The 20,990-nt window shown below is 29.4% G+C and overlaps 4 protein-coding genes across 11 annotated transcripts; 2 read left to right on the forward strand and 2 right to left on the reverse strand.

Annotated features, from left to right (window-relative positions):
• Positions 1 to 289: 289 nt before the first annotated feature.
• LOC126846704 (60S acidic ribosomal protein P0) lies at positions 290 to 4,248 on the reverse strand. Its single transcript, XM_050586477.1, has 7 exons — positions 4,106 to 4,248; positions 3,540 to 3,627; positions 3,296 to 3,471; positions 1,873 to 2,107; positions 1,188 to 1,373; positions 549 to 707; positions 290 to 472 (listed from the first exon to the last, which is right to left on the reverse strand). The coding sequence occupies exons 2-7, from the start codon at positions 3,591 to 3,593 to the stop codon at positions 338 to 340; spliced, it is 945 nt and encodes a 314-aa protein (XP_050442434.1). The 5' UTR covers positions 3,594 to 3,627; positions 4,106 to 4,248; the 3' UTR covers positions 290 to 337.
• Positions 4,249 to 6,153: 1,905 nt separating this feature from the next.
• Positions 6,154 to 12,182, forward strand: LOC126846253 (peptidyl-prolyl cis-trans isomerase D). Of its 6 annotated transcripts, none has more exons than XM_050585533.1 (9): positions 6,154 to 6,413; positions 8,403 to 8,485; positions 8,546 to 8,683; positions 10,510 to 10,616; positions 10,705 to 10,896; positions 11,033 to 11,164; positions 11,246 to 11,364; positions 11,663 to 11,795; positions 11,853 to 12,182. In XM_050585533.1, exons 2-9 carry the CDS (start codon positions 8,413 to 8,415, stop codon positions 12,069 to 12,071), a joined length of 1,113 nt encoding a protein of 370 aa, XP_050441490.1. In that variant the 5' UTR covers positions 6,154 to 6,413; positions 8,403 to 8,412; the 3' UTR covers positions 12,072 to 12,182. The 6 variants fall into 6 exon arrangements, with proteins under 6 accessions (XP_050441490.1, XP_050441493.1, XP_050441489.1 ...); XM_050585536.1 differs by lacking the exon at positions 6,154 to 6,413 and adding an exon at positions 7,919 to 7,952; XM_050585532.1 differs by lacking the exon at positions 6,154 to 6,413 and adding an exon at positions 7,989 to 8,094.
• A 215-nt stretch (positions 12,183 to 12,397) lies between these two features.
• On the forward strand, positions 12,398 to 18,055 carry LOC126846251 (uncharacterized). 2 transcript variants are annotated; one of them, XM_050585527.1, is made up of 9 exons: positions 12,398 to 12,521; positions 14,119 to 14,200; positions 14,917 to 15,141; positions 15,202 to 15,415; positions 16,003 to 16,757; positions 16,813 to 16,953; positions 17,028 to 17,359; positions 17,429 to 17,625; positions 17,725 to 18,055. In XM_050585527.1, the coding sequence occupies exons 3-9, from the start codon at positions 14,953 to 14,955 to the stop codon at positions 18,015 to 18,017; spliced, it is 2,121 nt and encodes a 706-aa protein (XP_050441484.1). In that variant the 5' UTR covers positions 12,398 to 12,521; positions 14,119 to 14,200; positions 14,917 to 14,952; the 3' UTR covers positions 18,018 to 18,055. The 2 variants fall into 2 exon arrangements, with proteins under 2 accessions (XP_050441484.1, XP_050441485.1); XM_050585528.1 differs by lacking the exons at positions 12,398 to 12,521; positions 14,119 to 14,200 and adding an exon at positions 14,777 to 14,799.
• Positions 18,056 to 18,224: 169 nt separating this feature from the next.
• Positions 18,225 to 20,764, reverse strand: LOC126846252 (oxygen-dependent coproporphyrinogen-III oxidase). Of its 2 annotated transcripts, XM_050585530.1 has the most exons (8): positions 20,739 to 20,763; positions 20,436 to 20,676; positions 20,191 to 20,359; positions 19,931 to 20,124; positions 19,732 to 19,876; positions 19,356 to 19,638; positions 19,100 to 19,269; positions 18,225 to 18,577 (listed from the first exon to the last, which is right to left on the reverse strand). In XM_050585530.1, exons 2-8 carry the CDS (start codon positions 20,513 to 20,515, stop codon positions 18,485 to 18,487), a joined length of 1,134 nt encoding a protein of 377 aa, XP_050441487.1. In that variant the 5' UTR covers positions 20,516 to 20,676; positions 20,739 to 20,763; the 3' UTR covers positions 18,225 to 18,484. The 2 variants fall into 2 exon arrangements, with proteins under 2 accessions (XP_050441487.1, XP_050441486.1); XM_050585529.1 differs by having other exon boundaries at positions 20,436 to 20,764.
• Positions 20,765 to 20,990: the final 226 nt, after the last annotated feature.

A 20,990-nucleotide genomic window follows, 5' to 3' on the forward strand; every position in this document is an offset into this window, starting at 1 on the left:
ATGTCCGAGGCAATAATTTAAGGATAACGTGCTCACCCACACAAACTACATGCGTTTGCTCCCGGGGTAAGGTTGCAGCACGTTTTACACACTATTATTTTTGAAGTTTTACGACAGGCAATGTGACAATTTCATTTAAATAGAAGTTGAGAAACTCTCAGCAACTTTAGTATTTCAATATAAATTATTAAGAATAACAACACTAAAATCCTGAATTCTTCTATTTGTCACCAATGTTTCTTGTCATTTTAGGATTAATATATTTTAATGAATTAAGAAATGCCAATAATTAAATGTTTTTTTTTTTAATAGTCAAAAGTCAAAAAATGAACAAAACTCAGTCAAAAAGACCAAAGCCCATATCATCGTCTTCTTCTTCTTCACTTTCTACCTTTTCTTCCTTTTTAGCTTCTGCTTTTGGTGCAGCACTCTCAACTGGAGCTGCTACAGCAACAGCAAACTTAGATGGATCCTTTAATAAAAAATAAAATATTTGATTCAAGTTAAAGATAAATTGTAGATACTTAAAATAATAATAAAGTATTTACCTTAAGATACTCCTTGAATGTAGTAGCTTCTTTAAAATCAATTTCAGTTTCAGCAGCAATAGCAACAAGGTTCTTGAATCCATTGATCAACATATGAGGTGCAGATACTACAGTTGGATAGCTGACTGCTAGACAAACCGATGTCAATTGTGTTACTCCCTGAATTAATAAAGCAAAGTTTTAACTTAAATATTTAGAAGTTAAAATTATACAGTAGCAAGTATGTCCAATTAGTTTAAGCAGTTATTTAATTGTACAACTTAAAGTTTCATTTAATCTAATAAATACAATTTGTATTTAAAATTAATAAAACAACAATACAAATAATCATGTGTATTCAATAGCATTCAATGATAAAAGCTAACTCAGAAAATGCATTGATCAACATTTCAAATTTCTGTTGGGGAAAGAAGACAAAATATAGCATTTCATCATTACTAGCTTTTAATCCTAAAAATATTCAACTCAGATTTAATTTGTCAACAGCAATTTTCTGACGGGAAAAGAAGACAAAATATGTAAAATTATCATCACTGTTTAAATAGGGCATATTATCCAATATTAGTTTAATAAAGTTTTGTTACGTACGATTTTTTATCTTAAAACTATGTATTAACAATGTAACAATATAACACTTACAACCAAGAAAGTTTTTATTAAATCTTCTGGTTTGATATCCAAGATTTCTGGTTCAAAAATAGTACCAGAATCATATACTTGTTGCACAGCTAAACCATATGAAAACGGTGAAATGTTCAACATGTTCAACAATGTAGCCTCAGAAGCTCCTACCTTTTCTCCTTCTTTCAAAATGTGCACGTCATTCTATTAAAAAAAAAAAAAAAAAAATTGTTTTAAATTAATACACTCATCATATAGATAAACAATAATAATAAAAACCTATTATCTCGTATTAACTAGTTATAATAATCCTGAATCTACTACCTACACAGAATAAGGTAATTGCATAAAATTGAATATATACCAAAATAACTTTTCAGCAAACTGCATCACAAAATAATAATTTTGGAATGACATCAGAATTTTTAAAGATTTTGTTGGTTTAAAATAGTCTCTTAATTTAATTGCCATCTTTTTTATTCATTTTTGTATAACAGCAAGATTTAAGTAAATTGTAGGAACCTTTGGCTGGCATTATTGCAAAACTTTATATTAAAATGGTAATACTGCTGTAGTAAAAAAAATTAGTTTGCTGAAAATACACATCTTTTTTATGCAGTGCATATTTTTTTGTAAAAGTTCATAATAACGTCGATAAAAAAAAAATTGTTTTATGAAACTTCTCTATTAGTTTTGAACTTACAATGATTTCAATAGTTCCCTTGGAAATCTTGGTAGCAATTGACAATGCTTGGAAGAAAGAAGTTTTTTCTGGACCAAGACCGGTGTTTTGGGAAGGGATGATGACATCACATGGAGCAATAGCACCAGGACGAGCTGGAGCACGTACTTTGTTTTCCAATAGCTTGTCTCTGATTTCAACCAAATCACTACGAGTGAAGACAAAACCTACATTACCTCTAATGTGAGGCAAGATTCTAAAATAATAGGAAAGAAATTATATTAATGATTTAATCATTTAACATTTTAAAATCTTTCCAAATAGTTAAATTTAATTTGTATTACTTTATCTATGTAAAACCAGAACTTTTCACAATTTTACTATTCCGAGTTCCAAAAGAGAACATACCGGGCGGCGGTGCACATCTCCCACCTAGCACCACTCACCGCGACGTGCTTCGGTTAGATTTGTAGCTTGGACCTTTGGGTACTATCGGCGCCACATCTCAGCAAGAGTGGGAAAAATTTACCTTTCAGCAGCCGCTAGCCGTCATTTGTGATGCGCAAAACCAGTATGTTCTCTTTTGGAACGGAGAATAAGCATTTGGGGACAAAAATAAGTTGGTGAAATTATTCTGTTAAGATTGCATTTATTTGCACAGAATTATTTTACTTCATTATTCATAGCTAAATTTTAATTGTATTATTTATGTTGTAAAACAATATGTTTTTAAACAATCTTAGACCAATAATAAGTTTTTATATAATCTGCCATTAATTAACCTTTTTTTTTATACTTCATGAATTGTATTAATCTGTTGCTCTCACTTAATAACTCCCAAGATGTTTTGGGTCAAAATATTTAAACAACATATATAGTAAAGACAGTTTTTAATATTGAACTGTAACAATTTGTAGTTTACTTTATTATAATCACAGTATATCAGACTGCCCAAAGGCATTTAACATCAACAAAAACCAATCCACGCCAATGGGTTCAACCATTTCTGGCTTTGACGTGTTAACGATTGATTTTTTAAGTGAATAGTTTATCATCATAGTTACCATGACAAATAGTATTATAAATTATAGTTAAGTTTTAAATAATAAAATATTAAAAATACCCATCACAAAAAAATAATGAACTTTTCAAAGAAGGGTATACACATATTTCGGTAGCATTGCTATTATCATCAACTCTAACAACAGACAGAATAATATTCATGAAGTATATTATACTTTATTTATTCATAAACTACGCTTAGTTTCAGACAGCCTTTCCGGCAATTTACTTCAACAAGATTTGTCCGTACCAATGGGTTCAACCATTTCTGGCTTTGGCGCGTTATGACTAGGCTCATTAAGTAGGTAACTATCATCATAAACGTAGTAACTACTATAACTTTAAAATCTTTTTTAAGAAATAAGTTGTGTAAAAAATTTACTTCTCAAGTGACTGGTTACGATCAATGTGCCCCTTAATGGCTTTCCTCATCATTGTATTTTTGCCCATCAGAACAACAGCGTTTCCACGAAGACTGATGCGGATCTGCTGCATCTGTTTTGATCCAACATTGTCGGCACCAACAATGAAACATTTTGGAAACTCGTCCAACAGAGTCTATGAATTAAAATATAAATTTTAGTTTCTATACCTATAAGATAAATTTTGGTATAAAAAAAACATACCACCAATTTAACAAAATAGTTTGCTTTCCAAGTCGCTTTGTCCTCTCTACCCATCTTGTGGCGTAGAGATGTTAGATACGTTTAAGAACTGTAAACCAGGAGGCCAAATTAATATTTTATTTACAAATAAATATCAAGTAGTATGTTATAAAACGTTAAAAATTGCTTATATTTTAATTTCATAAAGTAAATTTTTTACAATTGAATTTGTCTACCTCAATCTACGAAAGGCGCAGGATGGATTTAATTTTAAGGTTATGTTTGAAACGGAATCGACGAATCAACACTCAAATTATTTTAAAACAAGTATACTTATACCAGTTAAGACTAGAGAATTTAAAAGGATATTTAAAAAGGCAGTTCAAGAACAAAAAATAACGATACAATTTAAATAAGCTACGATTGAAGTCCATGAGCCATGTGAACATGTAGGTCGAAATAACCAACTGACACGAAGCATATTTTCTATGTAACTTCAACGTTATAGATTTTACTGAGTATATTTGTTGAAATAATTACGTACATAAAATTAACAATCAATAATGTTAAATATATATTTTACTTACCGAAGCGACAGCTTAAAAAATATGAATAATAATTCGAACAATCGAATAACGTTACACTAAGACATAGGCCTATGGAAGAGACCGTACAGCGTGTTCGAAAAGAGTACCGAGTTCAGACTTCAGAGTTGCGTGTGGCAATAGTAGGGGGCAAGTGACAACAATCCAATTTCATGGAAGAGTAACTCGTTAAGAAAAGGGTATACACCTCAATAATCCAACCGACAAAACATCACAAATTAATAATTAATTTCACAGGAAAGCAATTCAACAATTTTCCTCGACACATTTTGCACTGTAATGCATTTTTCTAAACTTTCCAGCGACTGTTTTCAAAAAAAAAATAAAGCCTTCCTATTCTTTATTAAGTTATTCAATTAAGTTAATAATCGTCAAAAATTAATTTAATAATAATAGCACTATACTTTTTTAATTGAGCTATCGATTTCTTATTGCCCTTCGACCACTAGCCACTGCTTCAATATTATAAAATAACGATATTTTAATACACAGAACGATCAAAAATTTACCTACGGGCTACTCAAAAATTACAGAGTCGTAATACGTGAAAAGGCAAAAATATATTTATTCTCAACAAAATGTTTGTTTTGCCATAGGGTTTAAATTTTAACGTACACTTCATTCTTTTTAACAATTTACTACTGCGACATGTTTTTTTTACTCGAAAACATGCCTTTCGGGTAAAAGTCTTACGACTTGTAATGATTTATCTAAACTGATTTTTGTCATATTTAATGATTACAACACCCAAAAATTAAAAATCTTCCTAACAGTTAGACGCTTTTGCTCCCTGTAAAATGTATTCTCATTTTTCAAACAGAAAGAAAATTATCAAATTCTGATCACTCTACTAGGCGTGAAACCTTTTTGCCTTTAAGGCCTATTTTTAAGCAAAACAAATACCCGCCCACAGGCCCCAAACAGTAAATTTTTCTTCAAAAGTTTCAAATAAAATCTTTAATATTATGATAAATTATCCAAAAATAGTTTATAATATTCAAACTAATAAATGTAATAGGAATCAAACACACGTGGATTAACTAATAAGTAAATTACAAATCTTTTTAATACTAAAATAGGTAATGTGATATTCTTTTAAATTATTGAATCAAATTATTTATGAATCAGAACCTTTTTTAGTCAATAAAACTAAACATATAAGTGGTTTACGACGCTACCAAAGCGTGAACGCGTGGGTCTAATGTAAAATCTATAGTAAAATATTCTGCATTTTTAATCAATCAGTTGTTTTATTATTTTATCAACATACATGTTATATTCAAAGGTTGTTTTTAAAGAGTTTTCATACTGAAATAATTTGCATTGAGGTAGCATTTGGATTTCAAAAGATCAGTTCAGAAAAAATAAGATGAGACGTTAGATGAAAGAGTAGCAAAAAAAAACACTTATATACTCATTAATTAAAATTTAGGACGGGAAGAAGGGCAACCGTACTTACCCTCCAGTTCTAACTTTAAACTTTAATAACTTTGAAAATAATTATCCAAAACTTATCGACTAGTCAAAATGTTCAGCAAATTATTCTTAATTTAAAAAGTTAATCAAATACATACGTTGCCGTTTAAAAAACTTAAGTTCGTACGGCTTATAACATGTAACATATTATAAGGGATGCGGCTATATTTTTTAAAAATATATTTATCCCAACTAATAACTATAAAAGGATAAAAATAATAATTTAAAAAACTGCAATATCTTCTAAGTTATTGACTGGTTCATAGTTAACTCATTACCCGGTACAAGTAATATAATATATTAATATTATTGTAGTCCAATAATTTTCATCATTCATAAATCACGAGTCGCGACTAGTATATAAATATACATCAATCTACCACACGATGTAACTGAGTAATCAATTCTTTTTTTACTATCGCCATTCGAGTTTTCTTACTAAATTGAGTCCCTACTCCCTGCGGGTGTTCGGTATTTTCATTTCGATAACGTGTTTTAAAAATAGTTCACAGTAGCATGAATTTCCTAGAAATGTCAATAACACGAGACCAAATAATAACGGTTCACGGTTGCGACTTGTGACAAGTGAAATCTGGAAGTCTTCAAAAATATATAGCTCTTAATGTAAGTACATACGTTGTTGGACGGTAGGTTCAAATACCGAGCGATGTTTGTACTTAGCAAGTCTGTTTTGGGCGCCATTTTTAAAATTATCCTTTGGTTCAAAATCAGCAGTCTAGCCTTATCTACTGAAATTTAAAAAAGAAAAACAATAATTCAGCTGCTTGCTGGTTAAGCAAGTTACAGTTTTAAGGTAACATTAATCATGTTTCTATCTTTAAAAGTTTAGTACCTATACCTAATGTCTGTAGCGTTGTCAGAAGTTGTCAAAGGTCAATTTGCTTGTAATTTTAGAGTGCCTATTATTGTTAATCTTTTGAAAAAAATGAACGTACCTAGTATTTTCAATTATAACGGCAGAAATGCAAAGAAAAAGTGTTAATAGTCTTAGTAATAGAATATATTATATAGAGCGTACTATGCGTTTTAAGATAAAATACATTATAACAAAATACAAAATTAAGTAAAAACGGCTATTTACTATGAATCGTCCACAGACGATAATAACTCAAAGTACATATTATATTATATTATTGTATATTAGTGTGTAGCACGTGTTGCTTAAGTAATCATAATTGTAATTATCATGTTATTGTGTGTATTTCACATTTGTTTATTTACTTAACGGTATTTGTATTATTGTTTGTTTAATTTAAATAGGGAGATATGGGACGGTCAAGTGGTCCAGCGACTGCTTTACGATAGGCATTAGAAGTGTTTACATCGTTCTTTAGATTAATTGAACTTAATTAGTTATTAACTTAATGATAGTCTTATAATTATATTACCCTAATGTACCAATTGTACCCTATTACCGAAAGAGTGTCCTGTGTCTCGTTATACACTTATTAACACTTCCGACATTCGCTTACTCGAATTGCTGTTTATTATATATATATATATATATATATATATATATATATATATCTGTGGCTTGGAGCAAAAAGAGTCAATGTCACTTTTTGCGACTTTCGGAAAATGAGCTTTGAAGTTTTTATTTTACATTAGGCTCCATGTTAATTTTTTTTTATCAAACTCTTTATGAGTAATTCATTTTTTGGCCTCAGAGTGTGATTTTTTCACAGTATATAAAAAATGATTCAATTTTTGCAATTAACGGACTAACTCGTTAATGCACAAAATTGACATTGGCCCTTCTTGCTCCAAGCCACAGATATATATTTAAACAAAGTTAATATAGTTTTAAAAATGTAGTTACTAAAACAAACTGTAGAGAGAGGTTTTTATTTTACGTAAATCATTTCTCCATCCACTTGACTTATCGGCTATCGCATAGGATTAGACAGAACGACCATTTCTATCGACAAAATACAAATTAACACTGGGACTTATGGAACCACCTTAATTAACCTATTGTAGACACCAGAAAAATACACGGTAATCAAAGTGCAGACCGGACAATGACCTATATAGAAATAATTAAATAAATTTGATATTTTCTAAAATGCCCGTTCTACTATAAAAATGTATTATAATAATTTTAAAATATTATGTTTTCGTCTAATTCACTTAAGTTAATCGTTGGTATCTGGTGATGTCCTAATTATTATTTTTTATTATTGGAGTCGGCACCCGGCGCCCGCCACCCGGCGTTTAAAACCAAATGACAAATACTGTTTGTTACAACTTCCAAGAGTCAAGACCCAAATTTTTTTTTTGTATTTCACGAAACTCGTTGTAATGGAAAGATAGCAGCAGGTATTACTAAACGGTAATAACAAAATGTATAACTAAACATTTTATTTTATTTTTTAAAATAATGAAAAATGATAAGTGATAAGGTCAAAGGTGCGGTGTCAGTAGTGATCGGTGGGTGATTGAGAAATTCATGTAATCGGAAATAATGATAGTAGGTAGGTATGTTCAAATGTTCTACTTTTCTTGACAAAACCGACGTCGGACATCTAGGTGAAACCTCCATTAGAATTTAGATACATTAATATATTTGCAATACCTATAAACTACTTACACTGCCCGTAATCGGCGTGTTATTTGTTCTCAATATGTGCCGCTTCTGTCAAAGTAATACTGATTTATGTTTTCAGTCTTATAAACAAATTACTCACTTGATTCGTAGTAATCTTAATACATGTTGCATTATTATATGACATCGGTAAAATTACTTATAATAACTTAATGAATAATTGTATTGTGCTTTTAGATAGACGATCATGAGTACTAAGGACAGCGTTGTGTCTGGGAATTCTATCGTTTACTTGGATATTGAAATTGAAAGTGAAAAAAGTAAGTTACATCATATTTATTCAAGATATATTTTGTTAGTTAACTTGATTTTGTTTCTAGTTGGAAGGATAGTCTTAGAATTATTCAACGATAGAGTTCCCAAAACTGCCGAAAATTTTAGAGCATTATGTACTGGAGAAAGAGGAATAGGTAAATCGGGAAGACCTCTTCATTTCAAAGGGACCTTGTTTCATAGAGGTAACACTAGTTCTTTCTTAAATATTTTTTTAGTTTTGTCTTACCTAGCATGTATTTCCTGATCATTAGTTTTTGTGTTCTAATACATTTTTTCATTGTGAATGGTATTTTAAAATGTTGACCGCCCTTTGTTTGGCTACCGGTGGCAATACAAATTGAAGGTCAATATGTTAAAGGGTTTTAAATTAGTAGTTTTTTATCATTATATAATTCACTGCATTTTTTATTTTTTTTTGTTTTAACAAATTTAGAATAATTTATTTTAAATGTTTTTTTTTTCCAAGTAATCCCTAACCTGGGAGGGAACTGTTTGCACACTACTTCCTCCTAGGAAGCATCGTTTATTAGCTGGTCTACAAAAAACTTGAATTATAAAAATCCCGTTTTTCTCTTCGCGAGGCGGGCTCACAATTTTACTTCATTCTAGTTGCGATATGTACATTTTCTTAAACATTTACATGTATATACATATTAAATCCTCCATGTCGGTGGGACAGCACTTGTGGCCTCACACCGATCACCGATCTAATCTTCAGGAGCCAGTGGCACAGTACCCGCTGCTTCCCTTTGTCTCTGTCTCTCGTCCTCCTCTTTCTTTGAGAAAACTGCATTGATATAGTTGGCTATAGCCCTCCATTGGTCCGAGGATATGGTCTTCTACGCTGTCTGGTGCCTAATCTATAATATTGAGTTGCCGCCACCGATCACATTTGTAAAATGTGTGTTCGGCGTCGTCTCAGGAATGCTGGCAGTAGATACACTGCGGGTTATCTGGGCGCTGAAACATCCATGCCCTGTCAGAAACTGCGTGAGATGGTAGTTTATTACGCTGTGTGTCCTCGATGCCTATCTTTTTGCATCGGGCAGTATCCGACGAGTCCGAGACCCCTTGTTTCCAAGGCCCACTTCGCCTGCCATTGCTGCAGCGTCTCGTCTGTAGCTCTCACTTAGGCCTTCCGCCACAAGGTCTATTGCCTTACCTCGCTGTTGGACAAGTAGATGAATGGGAGAGACGGCCAAATGCGGCTGCTGTCCTCTATGCCTTGTCCCTGACAGCTAAAAGATGGTCGCAAAACCCCATGAAATTACCATTAGGGTAGTCGGGTTCTCTCACCTAGTCTATTGTACTGTACCGAGTTCCCACACAGTACAGAACATTAGACTAGGTGAGAGAACCTGAGGACCCTCATGGTACACCAAAGAGTATTATGAAAAATGGCTTGGTAACCAACGTGTTAATATTACTGGTTCTTTGAAAATGTGAATTTCAACATACTGTTAAATTATAATTTTGTAAAATTTATTTCAAAATATATTAAATAAAAACAAATTTAACTTACTAAACTTTTGGGTTGTAAGATACATTTTTTTCTCCTCATTCTGTATCGTATTTATGTAAATTTGATTATGTGGAAAATATAAATATCTATCCTACGTTATTTATGGTATACTAATGCTTATTCTTCTTCTTACTTTTTATTTTTGTTTATACTAGAATACTTATATGAATAAACTTAATGATGTAAGATAGATTTTTATATTTTCCGCTTCCAAATAAATAATTTTAGGTATTATATATTATTTACATACAGTGTTTCTTAGGTGATGGCCACAATAAGGTTAACACACTTGGAAACCTGTTTCCATTTATAATGTATGCTTCAATTACTGGTCTAGTCTATAGATAATCTTTAGTTTTTAGGTCTTATAACCAGTGTGAATAAACTTAATACGTAATTTAGAAACACCTGTGTATTGAATGTATAATATATTTTATAATGAATATCAAAAATAATATTTTGTTAAATTAAAATTTGAATTTGCAGCTATCCCAGAATTTATGATTCAAGGTGGTGATATCACAGCTAATGATGGATCTGGTGGTGAGAGTATATATGACTGGTTCTTTGAAGATGAAAATTTCGACATACTGGTATATTATAATTTTTTGTAATTTCATTATTTATTAGGCATTAAATTGTAAGATACATTTTAAAAAAAAATTGTTTTCCTCAATTTAGCACGATGAACCTGGAATCGTGAGCATGGCAAATACTGGCAAAGCTAATACAAATAATTCACAATTTTTTATTACCATTGCTCCATGTCCACATTTAGATGGAAGAAATGTAGCATTTGGAAGAGTAATAAAAGGATTTTGCGTGGTTCAAACTGTTTCAACTACAGTTACAAAAAACGATGTGCCTATTAATGTAAGCTAGTTTATAAAGTAATAAAATGTATGAGTCCAACAATGGCTTAGCCCTTGAAATACTTTTACAGATTTGCACCTAAGCTAATAACTTTTTTCAAATTTCTGTTGTATACAATACATGTTTATTTTTTTAGCCTTGTGTAATTGTAAATTGTGGTGAGTTATCTAATGATAGCAATACTTGGGATATAAATGAAAACGATACCACGTGTGATATATTTCCTCCTTTTCCAAGTGATTGGTCAATTCATCAAAAAGAACTCGATGTAACTATTTATTTTTAATTTTTTTTTCTCATAGTTTATGTTAATTATGATTTATAATTAAATTAAATTAATTATTTACAGGTTGTTCAATTTTCTGAAGTAGTTACAAAAATTAAAGATTCTGGTAATCAATATTATAATTATAAAAATTACATAAATGCTAAAAGAAAATATGAAAAAGTGTTGCGTTATTTTGAATGGTAAATACTTTTAAATTTTTCTTACTGTGTTTTTATTAATACTACTATACGGTCTATACTACTGACGGTCTTCAACACAATTTTTGATAATCAATATTGTTAAAATTTTTCCAATAAATAATTGTATCAAAAAAAAGTAATGTGTGATAAATATCACTATCTATCAGTAAATATTGTGATTTTTTAAGTTTGATATCAACAATACTAAAGATCCCCTAATTAAATTGTATATTTATATTTAATATTAATTTCTTATAAAGTATGATATAATTATGTTAAACATAAATCTTATTTTTAGGTATGGACGTTATTATAAAAATAGTGGGGATGACTATACATTAATGAAAATTAAAGCAAGCACACTCTTAAATTTATCTACTGTCCATTGGAAGATGCACAATTACAGAAGTTCTATAACATATTCAAAACAGGTAGTATATTTGCTTTGCACAAGTTGAATTAATATTTATCTTAAATAACTGTCATAGGTTCTAAATTTGGAATCTAACAATGTCAAAGCTCTATTTCGAATTGGTCAGGATTATGGAGCACTCAATTATTATTCTTCTGCAATAAAATATTTAAAACAAGCTTTGGAAATTGTTCCAACTGAGAAAAAAATTTTAGCAGAATTAATCAAAGTTGAGAAAGCACAAAAGCAATATTTAGCTGTAGAGAGAAAACGATATGCTAAAATGTTTTCATAAAATGTTTTATTTAAAAATTAGTATTATAAATTGTTACTTCACTCTTAAGTAAATTATAGGTAATAAGTTTTTAACAAATCGGTTATTTTTATAATTATTTATTATATAATGCGGGACAATTTTTTTTAGTCTGTAGATAACTGAATTTGAATTATCTAATTATTATGTAATAATATTGATAAAAACAAGGATTTTTACTTAGAATTTATGCAATATATACATAAAAATTAGTTTCCTTCTTAAATTATTACATCAAAGAAGTTATTTAATTTACTTGCTTATAAAAACAGTTCATGTTATAAAATCTAGTTTCTAGACTATTGTATTAAAGTTAGATAAAACAGTTTATGTTATTAAATCTAGTTTCTAGACAATTGTATTCAAGATAGATATAATGAGGAAGAATATGTTTTGCTTATAGCAAGAAAATGTGCAATATTTGAATCATAGGTATTTAACTATTTAATTTAAGTATCTAAGTTTTATTGTTATTGTTATTTAATTTTAATTTTTTTTTAAACTAAAACTATTTAATGCAAGGTAAATCAATCCAATTCCATATAAAAAATATAATAATAATTTAAATCTTATAAATATAATTTGCCGAGTTACATTTTAAATTAATTGAGCAATTTTGTATTAGATTTTTTGATGTAATTTCTATGTAGGTAAATCTTTTAATGTACAAAAATAATTTTTTAGTAAATGCTTATTATTATTTACTAAAAATATAAAGTACAATTTTTTTCAATGGTCAATAATAACCATGTTATGAACTCCTAGTATATAATTATGAATAATATTTAAAAATAAGTATTAATAGAACTTGTTATTTTTTCTTGTTACTTGTAATTAAAGACTGAGTTTATATTTATAATTTTATGTAATTATTTAATATTATAAGCCAATAACTAAAGTTGCATGCAATAATATAATTTTTTTCATTTTAATTAAATGATGATCTATTATAAACTATTCAAAAACCTTAAACAAAGAAAATTAAATATTTTGCATTAGAATATTATTTTTGAATCTAAGAGTTGATATGTTCCTTTTCGAAACAAGTTCACATCATCAAAACAATCATAATAATGATAAAATTGATAAAATAATAAAAGTAACACACTTAATACTTAAGAGACTGACTCGATGATGTAAGAAATCATGTGATATTAAAATGTGTAATTAATTACTCTTAAATTACTTAGTATTTACTACTCTAAGTATTTGGATGTTATTAAAATTTTAACTTAAAAATTAATTTAATGTTATAATTTTTTAAAGAACAATTTTTGTTATAACAACAATTTAATTAAACAGTTGGTAAAGTTTTAGTGTAATATATGTAAGAATACAGTATTTACCAAGGGTGTACATATTAAATTTTGTTTTGTTCATCATTTTATTATGCCACGTGTTTATCAATTGTACATCATTATGTATAATTATCCTGCTAGAGTTACCTCAATGTTAAATTTATTTATGTAAAGAAAAGTCAAAAACAGGTCTTTTCTCATTTTTCAATGGTCGCCCGTGGTATATTTTTACTGAATAGATGAATGCAGAAACGACACTAGTCAATTTTTTAAAACTTGGATAATTTATAAAAATTAATAGAAACCCATTGTTAGAATGAATTTCTACCAAAAACTCGGTCCATAAAAAAGTGTCTCGTGTCGTTTCTACAATCATTTGCTCAACTATAATTTTTATTTCATGATGATTTAAAGCATAAAGCATTCACTACAAATCAATCATTAATATGTAAATAATAACTATAAAATACAATTTATTTGTAGTAATTGGACTATTTTACTTCAATTATGTATGTACCTAGCAGTGGCGTAATTACCGTGGGTGCAGAGCGGGCTGAGGACTTTCTATTTTAGCACGTTCTCGTACGGCTTACTATACACGTTAACGTGTAATATAAGGCGCAAAAAAAATGTCTGTTTTTACGCCACTGGTACCTAGCATACTATTTAGGTATTCTACTACCTATCTACTCTTGGTATTTAATTTTGTAAATCTACTACACATTTTTCAGGAAAACTAATACCTCAGTGCTCAACATATTGAGGTAATCCAATACAATTATCTGTACTCCCAAAGTTCCATTTTAATAAGAAGTGAGTAATTTATATGAAAATGTATTCGGGGTAGAGTGTGCCTTGATTGATGAGATAAACTATATATCTATACTATAAATCACAAAAAAAATTTAATTATTGTTAAAATAAAAGCACAAAAAAAAGAGCATGCGGTTTGTTTTTTTTGACGTTTAAGACCAAAAAGTCAGACAACATTTCTTGGCTACTTAGGACTACTTAGGATGGTAGGATGATGAGTATGTATTATGTAGACTCGACTCCTTTGTTATATCATGTAGATTATAGGAGGAAGCTAAGCTGAGCCTAGAAGAGCAATGGGTGATTTGACTATTTGAGGCAAACCTAACAGGCAACAGCTACAGTCCACGTCCAGGCCCACAGCTTGGGTGTCCTGAGCGGCTTGCCGATTTCGCCGGGTAAAACGATTAACCGTATAGACCTTGGTATATGGTTACACGAAAGCCATAATACCAACCAATGCTGACAGCATGATTATATATAATCTATCATCATGGCCGACAGCCCGCCATTAACCGGTTAATCTGATAGTGATAACTGATCAGTGATTATTTTCAAATTATTTAAGCTGTGTTTTTTTGAATTTTTTATTTATACTCGTTAGTTTTTCGTAATAATTATTAGGCATTTATAATTTAATATTAAATATTATGATTTATTTTCTTGTAAATAAATTATATACATGGTTTTTAGTCAAATAGTTATTTTTTATGTAGATATTCGGTTAAATATTCAAAGAAAAATCACAAAATATGGATACAACGGAAGTTATGAATTCAGCTAACAAATTATTCAATGCTGGCCGATTTACTGAATGTTGTATTCATCTTCAACAGGCAGTGGACTATTGGTATTTGAATGTAAATTTGAAAAACATCAAACTCGAAGATGAAATTACATTTTTAATATTAAAGAATAATTTGCTCTTATGTAATTGCTTAGTAAGTATTAAAATTATAATTACTTTTACATCAATTTAATACATTTTTTTCTTACTTTAGAGAATTTTACCCACAATTAGTGAGGACTATGTAAGCAAAATGACAGAACTCATTAACTTTTCTAAACTTCATTTATTTGAACAACACATACCTATATACCTACGAATTAATTTTATGTATAACACATTGTACTGGTATTGGCTTAAACCAGCTGAAATTATTGATTATTGTTATAGTGAAGTTATTACATTGGTTAATGATTGTTTACTTCAAGGTATATATGATTTTATTTTAAGTGATAACTATACCAAAAGTGTTTTATGTTATCAAAATAATTATACTATTTTAATACTCATTACTTAATTTACTATACATATATTAATAACATTGACTATATAATGTATAGATGTATTATAATTATATAAGGAATAGAAAAGCAAAGGTGGGTGGATAGTTGTGTATAACGCAAGTATGGGGAAATTATACGCAAATGAAAAGAATTGAAATATATATCTTTTTAGAGGAATAATTTGGCTTGTTTTATTGATTCATCAAGCTAATGAAAGTATACATTATTAAGTTATACATTTTGATTTGACGCATGGCACCTGAGGTTAAGCTGTGTTCGTTATGGCTTTATCCTATATAGGTGATGACTCAGAATTTTAGCGACGACCCATATTATGTTGCTACCTCACATATTTCTAATTTCAGACAAAACACCTTAAGTATAAAATGGCAAATCCTTAACATATAAGCTAACTATTGACTGAAGCAATCAATAATAATAAAAAAAAAGTTTTCAGTGTTTGTATGATGGTACGTAAGTTTTATTATTGTATAAAAAAATTTTGTTTTTAGTGTTACAAGAACTTGATAAAAACATCATCAATTTAAGCTCTCATGTTGGTGAAGAGGAAAATATTTTAAAGAGCCTAGAACATTTATCCAATATGTTCCTTTGTTTGGAACCAATATTGGTCATCCAATGTTTGGAAGTTTCACAAATTTTGATGCAAGTCTTTCTGTGTCGGCAAACATATGTAACACTTTTTATGGATTTTATTTCTGAAATTTTAGATAAAGTAAATACTATTATCACGACATTAAAACATAAAAAATCCAATATAGTTTTTAATTGTTTTAAATTTGGTCTATCGCCAATCAATTCGTTTCTTAGTATTGATCATATTAACACAGTTATTATCACCGCACATGTGTCTCTGTGTATTGGATATACATTGGAACGCCAACATAAACAAGCATTAAGCGTACTAAGTACTGTCGATCAATATACAGACATAAAAGATCAAATATTCTGCTTGCAATGCTATTTACAGGCTTTTGCAAATTTTAATTTGGAAAAATATGAAGATTCATTTTATTATTTAGCACAAATGACTAATTGTTCAATGGATGAATTTATCAGATCTAGGTATTATATATTACTTGGCAGAAATTACTCCAAATCAGAAAAGAGTGATATGGCTATTAGTACTTTTGAAAAGTTGAAAGATTCAAAGTATAATAGAGCAATGGCTTTTTATATGTCGCAGCATTATGAATACAACAGTGTGAAGTTAACTCAAATTCTAGTACTAGATCAAATCATTCAGGTATAATTTATAAAACATGTTTTTTGAAAAAATAATTTTCAAAATAATATTATAGGGAGAATTAGATGCGGAAGATAATAGTAATACTCATGCTATTAGCTACTCAACCAGAGTTCTGTTAACTATCCATCCTCAGCCTGATTTAACTAGAAGACAACTCCTATACTTAGCAGCCAAGAAGAAATATAACCTTAGTGTGAGTATTATTATTGTAAATATTATATCTCATTATTATAATTTGTATAAAGTAATAAAATAACTTCTTTACAGAAATATAAATTAGCAATATTAGATTTTGAAAATCTAATTAAATTAGATGCTGCTAATGATGCATACCAATCTGAACTTGTACCAATGCCTTCAAATTTCATGCTTAGATGTGAGGCAGCTGTAGCTTTTTTAAAAGCTCATGAAATGAGCAAAGCATTCACATTATGTCATAGTTTAATTGAAGAATATGACTGCGGTTTTGGTATGTGGAAGAGCGATTCATTTTGGGCAAATGAACTGAATAGCTATGATTTCAATGTAGTAGGCGCTCTGTTATTAGCCGAGACAGGAATTTTTCAAGAATCTGATACCATTTTGAACGCTTTAAATAAGTAGGTCGAACAATTTTCAAATTAATTCCTCATATTTTAATGTTTTTTTTTATAACTTATACAATTTAGATCGTTCAATTGTTTGTATACCAAAATTGATAGCGGATATTCAAGTATAAGTAATGAAGACGAAGAAAATGTAAAAACATTTCGTCGAGTTCTTATGGGCAAGGTATTGCTACTTAAAGCAACAGTTTTGAGTAGACTTGTAGATCGCGAAGATGAATGTGAAGCTACTTATAATAAAGCACTTAAATACAATCCAGGTGAAGTACAAATTCAACTTATAGAACACAAGCTATCGTTTAAGTTTTGAAAAATCAATTTCCTCCTTTGGTAAAACAATAATAATAATTATGTTACAGGGGATGAAGATATAATTTATTTATTCTCTAAGTGGTTGGAACATAAAGGAAGAACTACACAGTCTATAAGTGTGCGGGACTGTTTCGATAAAAACATTAGTAACACAATAGTTTGCGATAACCTTGTTTTGGATCATGTGCTAAAATGTAGTGCTGGTCATGAGAATACAAACCTTGGAATTTGTGATCGCATCGATGATTTGTTCGCTGACACTGATGAAAAAATTACTGATATAAATACAGAAATGAATCCTGTCGATGATGATATTTTTAATGATTTGTTTGTAGACTAAAATCAATATAATAAAAAAAATCTATATAATATGTATAATATAACAAGTATATATTTTCATTTAAAAATCATAATGATGTATAAAAAAATATAAATGAAATACCATTATTATATAATAATAGTAATTAAATATGTATATTTTTATAATTCAAAAGTCCTTTACTAAATTTTGTAAAATACAGTATTTTAGGTTTAAATTTGAACTATGTTACAATTCCAATTGACTAAATTACATTTTTTTTTGCATGTTTCCCAAATGATTACTAAAAATAAACTGTATAATATAACAATTTTCATATACTATTAATACCAATAAAATCTATGCAATAATACTTTAATAGAAAAATAATTATTATTAACAATTTAGTAAAATTAAATACTTATTATTAAAAATTATTTGGCAACATAATAAATCTCTGTATGGAAATACGTAAACAACAATAAGTATTTAAACAAAATCACATTTATTTAAATTTGTATCCAGTCTTTTGGGTTTTTTAAGATTTCTGTAAGTTTTCCTTCTCTGCTCTGGGGGCTAGGTTTGTGCATATATTTCCAGTTCTAAAATTACAAATTAAATTTGAGTTCTTTACATAAATAACAAATTGAGCAAGTCTTTTAGTACTCAAGATAATACATTTAAGTATTATAATTTATATCATGCATGTTATACATTTAAGGGAATTAATAGAATTGTGTGCGCAAGATAAATGATAAAACTGAAAACATTTTTACATAAATAACTTAATTTTGTTTTTATGAAAACACAATAAACTGTCTGTAATTAGATGCTTGCACAAAAATTCTTTTCTAAATGAACAGCCTTTAAGGAGGGAGTTTCATAATCATTGAAGAGGCAGTTAACTTATTGCTAGAGAGGGACGCTACACACTGCCGCTTAACCCACTATAGGCTTTTTCCACGTATTGATGATAAATATTTTTGACATTTTTATGTCTTTGCTATGGCACACACACGGAAAAACGACACAGACACCGGTTATCATAACGAAAAATAACAGCTGATTTATCTGATAAGATAAGAGAGATAAGAGATATTAATTAGAGTTTTATAACAACTTACTGCAGTCAGAGGGAGTGACATGAGTATACTTTCATAACGAGCTCCTGGAGTGTACAACCCAAATTTTGTGCCCCTATCATAAATCAAATTGAACTCAACATAACGTCCTCTTCTTAAGAGTTGCCATTCTCTCTCGTGTTCTCCATAACGATCATTTTTATGATTTTTCACTGAAATATACATAGGATTTCAGTAAAAAAAAAAAATGTAAATCAGTAAATAAAAATGATATGTTAACTCTTAAATTATATATTACCTAGCGGTATGTATGAAGGTATAACAGCTTGAGCACAACTTTTTACAAAAGAGAGTACATCTTTTTGAGACGGAGAGTCTAAGTCATCAAAAAAAATACCACCGATTCCTCTGCGCTCACCTCGATGGGGTATATTAAAATAATCATCACACCAGCGTTTAAATTTTGGATAATACTCTTTGTTGTGCTGGTCACAAGCATTTTTTAAAGTACTGTGAAAATGTACTGCATCATTCTCATTTAGATAATATGGGGTTAAGTCTGTTCCACCACCAAACCACCACTATAATATATCAACACGTCAATTATATTAGTATTATTGACCTACAGCATCTACTAACACTCAAAACATTAAATATCAATGCCATAAGTTTACCTGTGTTGTATTATCAGATTGAACAACTTCAAAATATCTATAATTAAAATGTATTGTAGGCACATATGGATTACGGGGATGTATAACTGCACTGATGCCTGCTGCAAAGAATGGAAGAATTTGCTCGTCTTTGAAATTTTTACCTCTGAGTCACACAAAATTTAAATATTGTAAGATTATTAAAATACTAGAATTTTACCTAGCTCTCATCTGGGCAATAGCGCCAGGAGGTAAATGTCCGTGAACTACAGATATATTGACTCCAGCTTTTTCAAAAACTTCTCCATCCTGCATTACACACGTTATTCCACCACCGCCTTCAGCTCTTAACCACCGGTCTACTATGAACTTTTGAGACGGCTCTTCCCCTTCTAGAGCTTGACAAAAATCAGCCTAAAATCAAATTACTACTAGGTATTCAAAACTGATGAAATAGTATATATTAGCTTTTTAACATACCTGAATTTTCATTATCATAAGTTCCATTATAGTCCTCATATCTTCAGGTGAACTTTCTAGCGCTAGTTTATCCGTCACGGGATCTGCCATAAAATTATCGAAATCCAATGACTTGGCAGCTACGCCATAATATGAAAAGCCTGCTCCAATTAAAGCGCCGGGGACCAATCTTAAATTGTAAATATATTTATTCATCGATGGGTACTAAATTTATTCAAATTTATCATTCTAACATCAAAACTTACTTAAGCTTATTATCTACGAGTTTGATACAAGCCACTCTGTACACGGATTTAACAGTGGAAGAGATAATTTTGAATATCATTTTAACCACAGAAAATTTTAAGCAGCAACTAACAATACGCAAGAGGTATCCAATAAAATAAATCTTCTAGTCCCATTCGCTTATTATTACTATTATTAGTAAAAATAGCTGTTGTAGATAACTGCAATTATGGTTCTTGTTAATTAATTCTGTATGATAAACTAAATGGGTAAAACAATTAATTAATATCGGTAGAATATGTAGTGTAAAATTATTATGGTACCTAAAGTGGTGCCTGATGAGTGATGATTAGACACGTTGCTTTTAGTCTTCAATGATAATATTATCTTGGATCAGCAGTGATATCAAATTAGAAAGCAGTTTAGCCAACAGATGTTTCCATATGATCTAATACACGGCCTTTAGAATTTCTTTGCCCACCTGATTTTTTGATGATACCTAATGTACTAAAATTATAAGAAAATGACCCATGTAAAAATGTTTTATTTTTATCAAGCAATAATAAATTAAAGAT

This window comes from Adelges cooleyi, unplaced genomic scaffold, assembly GCF_023614345.1.
Source record: "Adelges cooleyi isolate 19-005CV unplaced genomic scaffold, UGA_ACOO_1.1 ACOO_flye_CR_arks_rails_tigmint_CR_PRNA_9, whole genome shotgun sequence".
Classification (NCBI taxonomy): domain Eukaryota; kingdom Metazoa; phylum Arthropoda; class Insecta; order Hemiptera; family Adelgidae; genus Adelges; species Adelges cooleyi.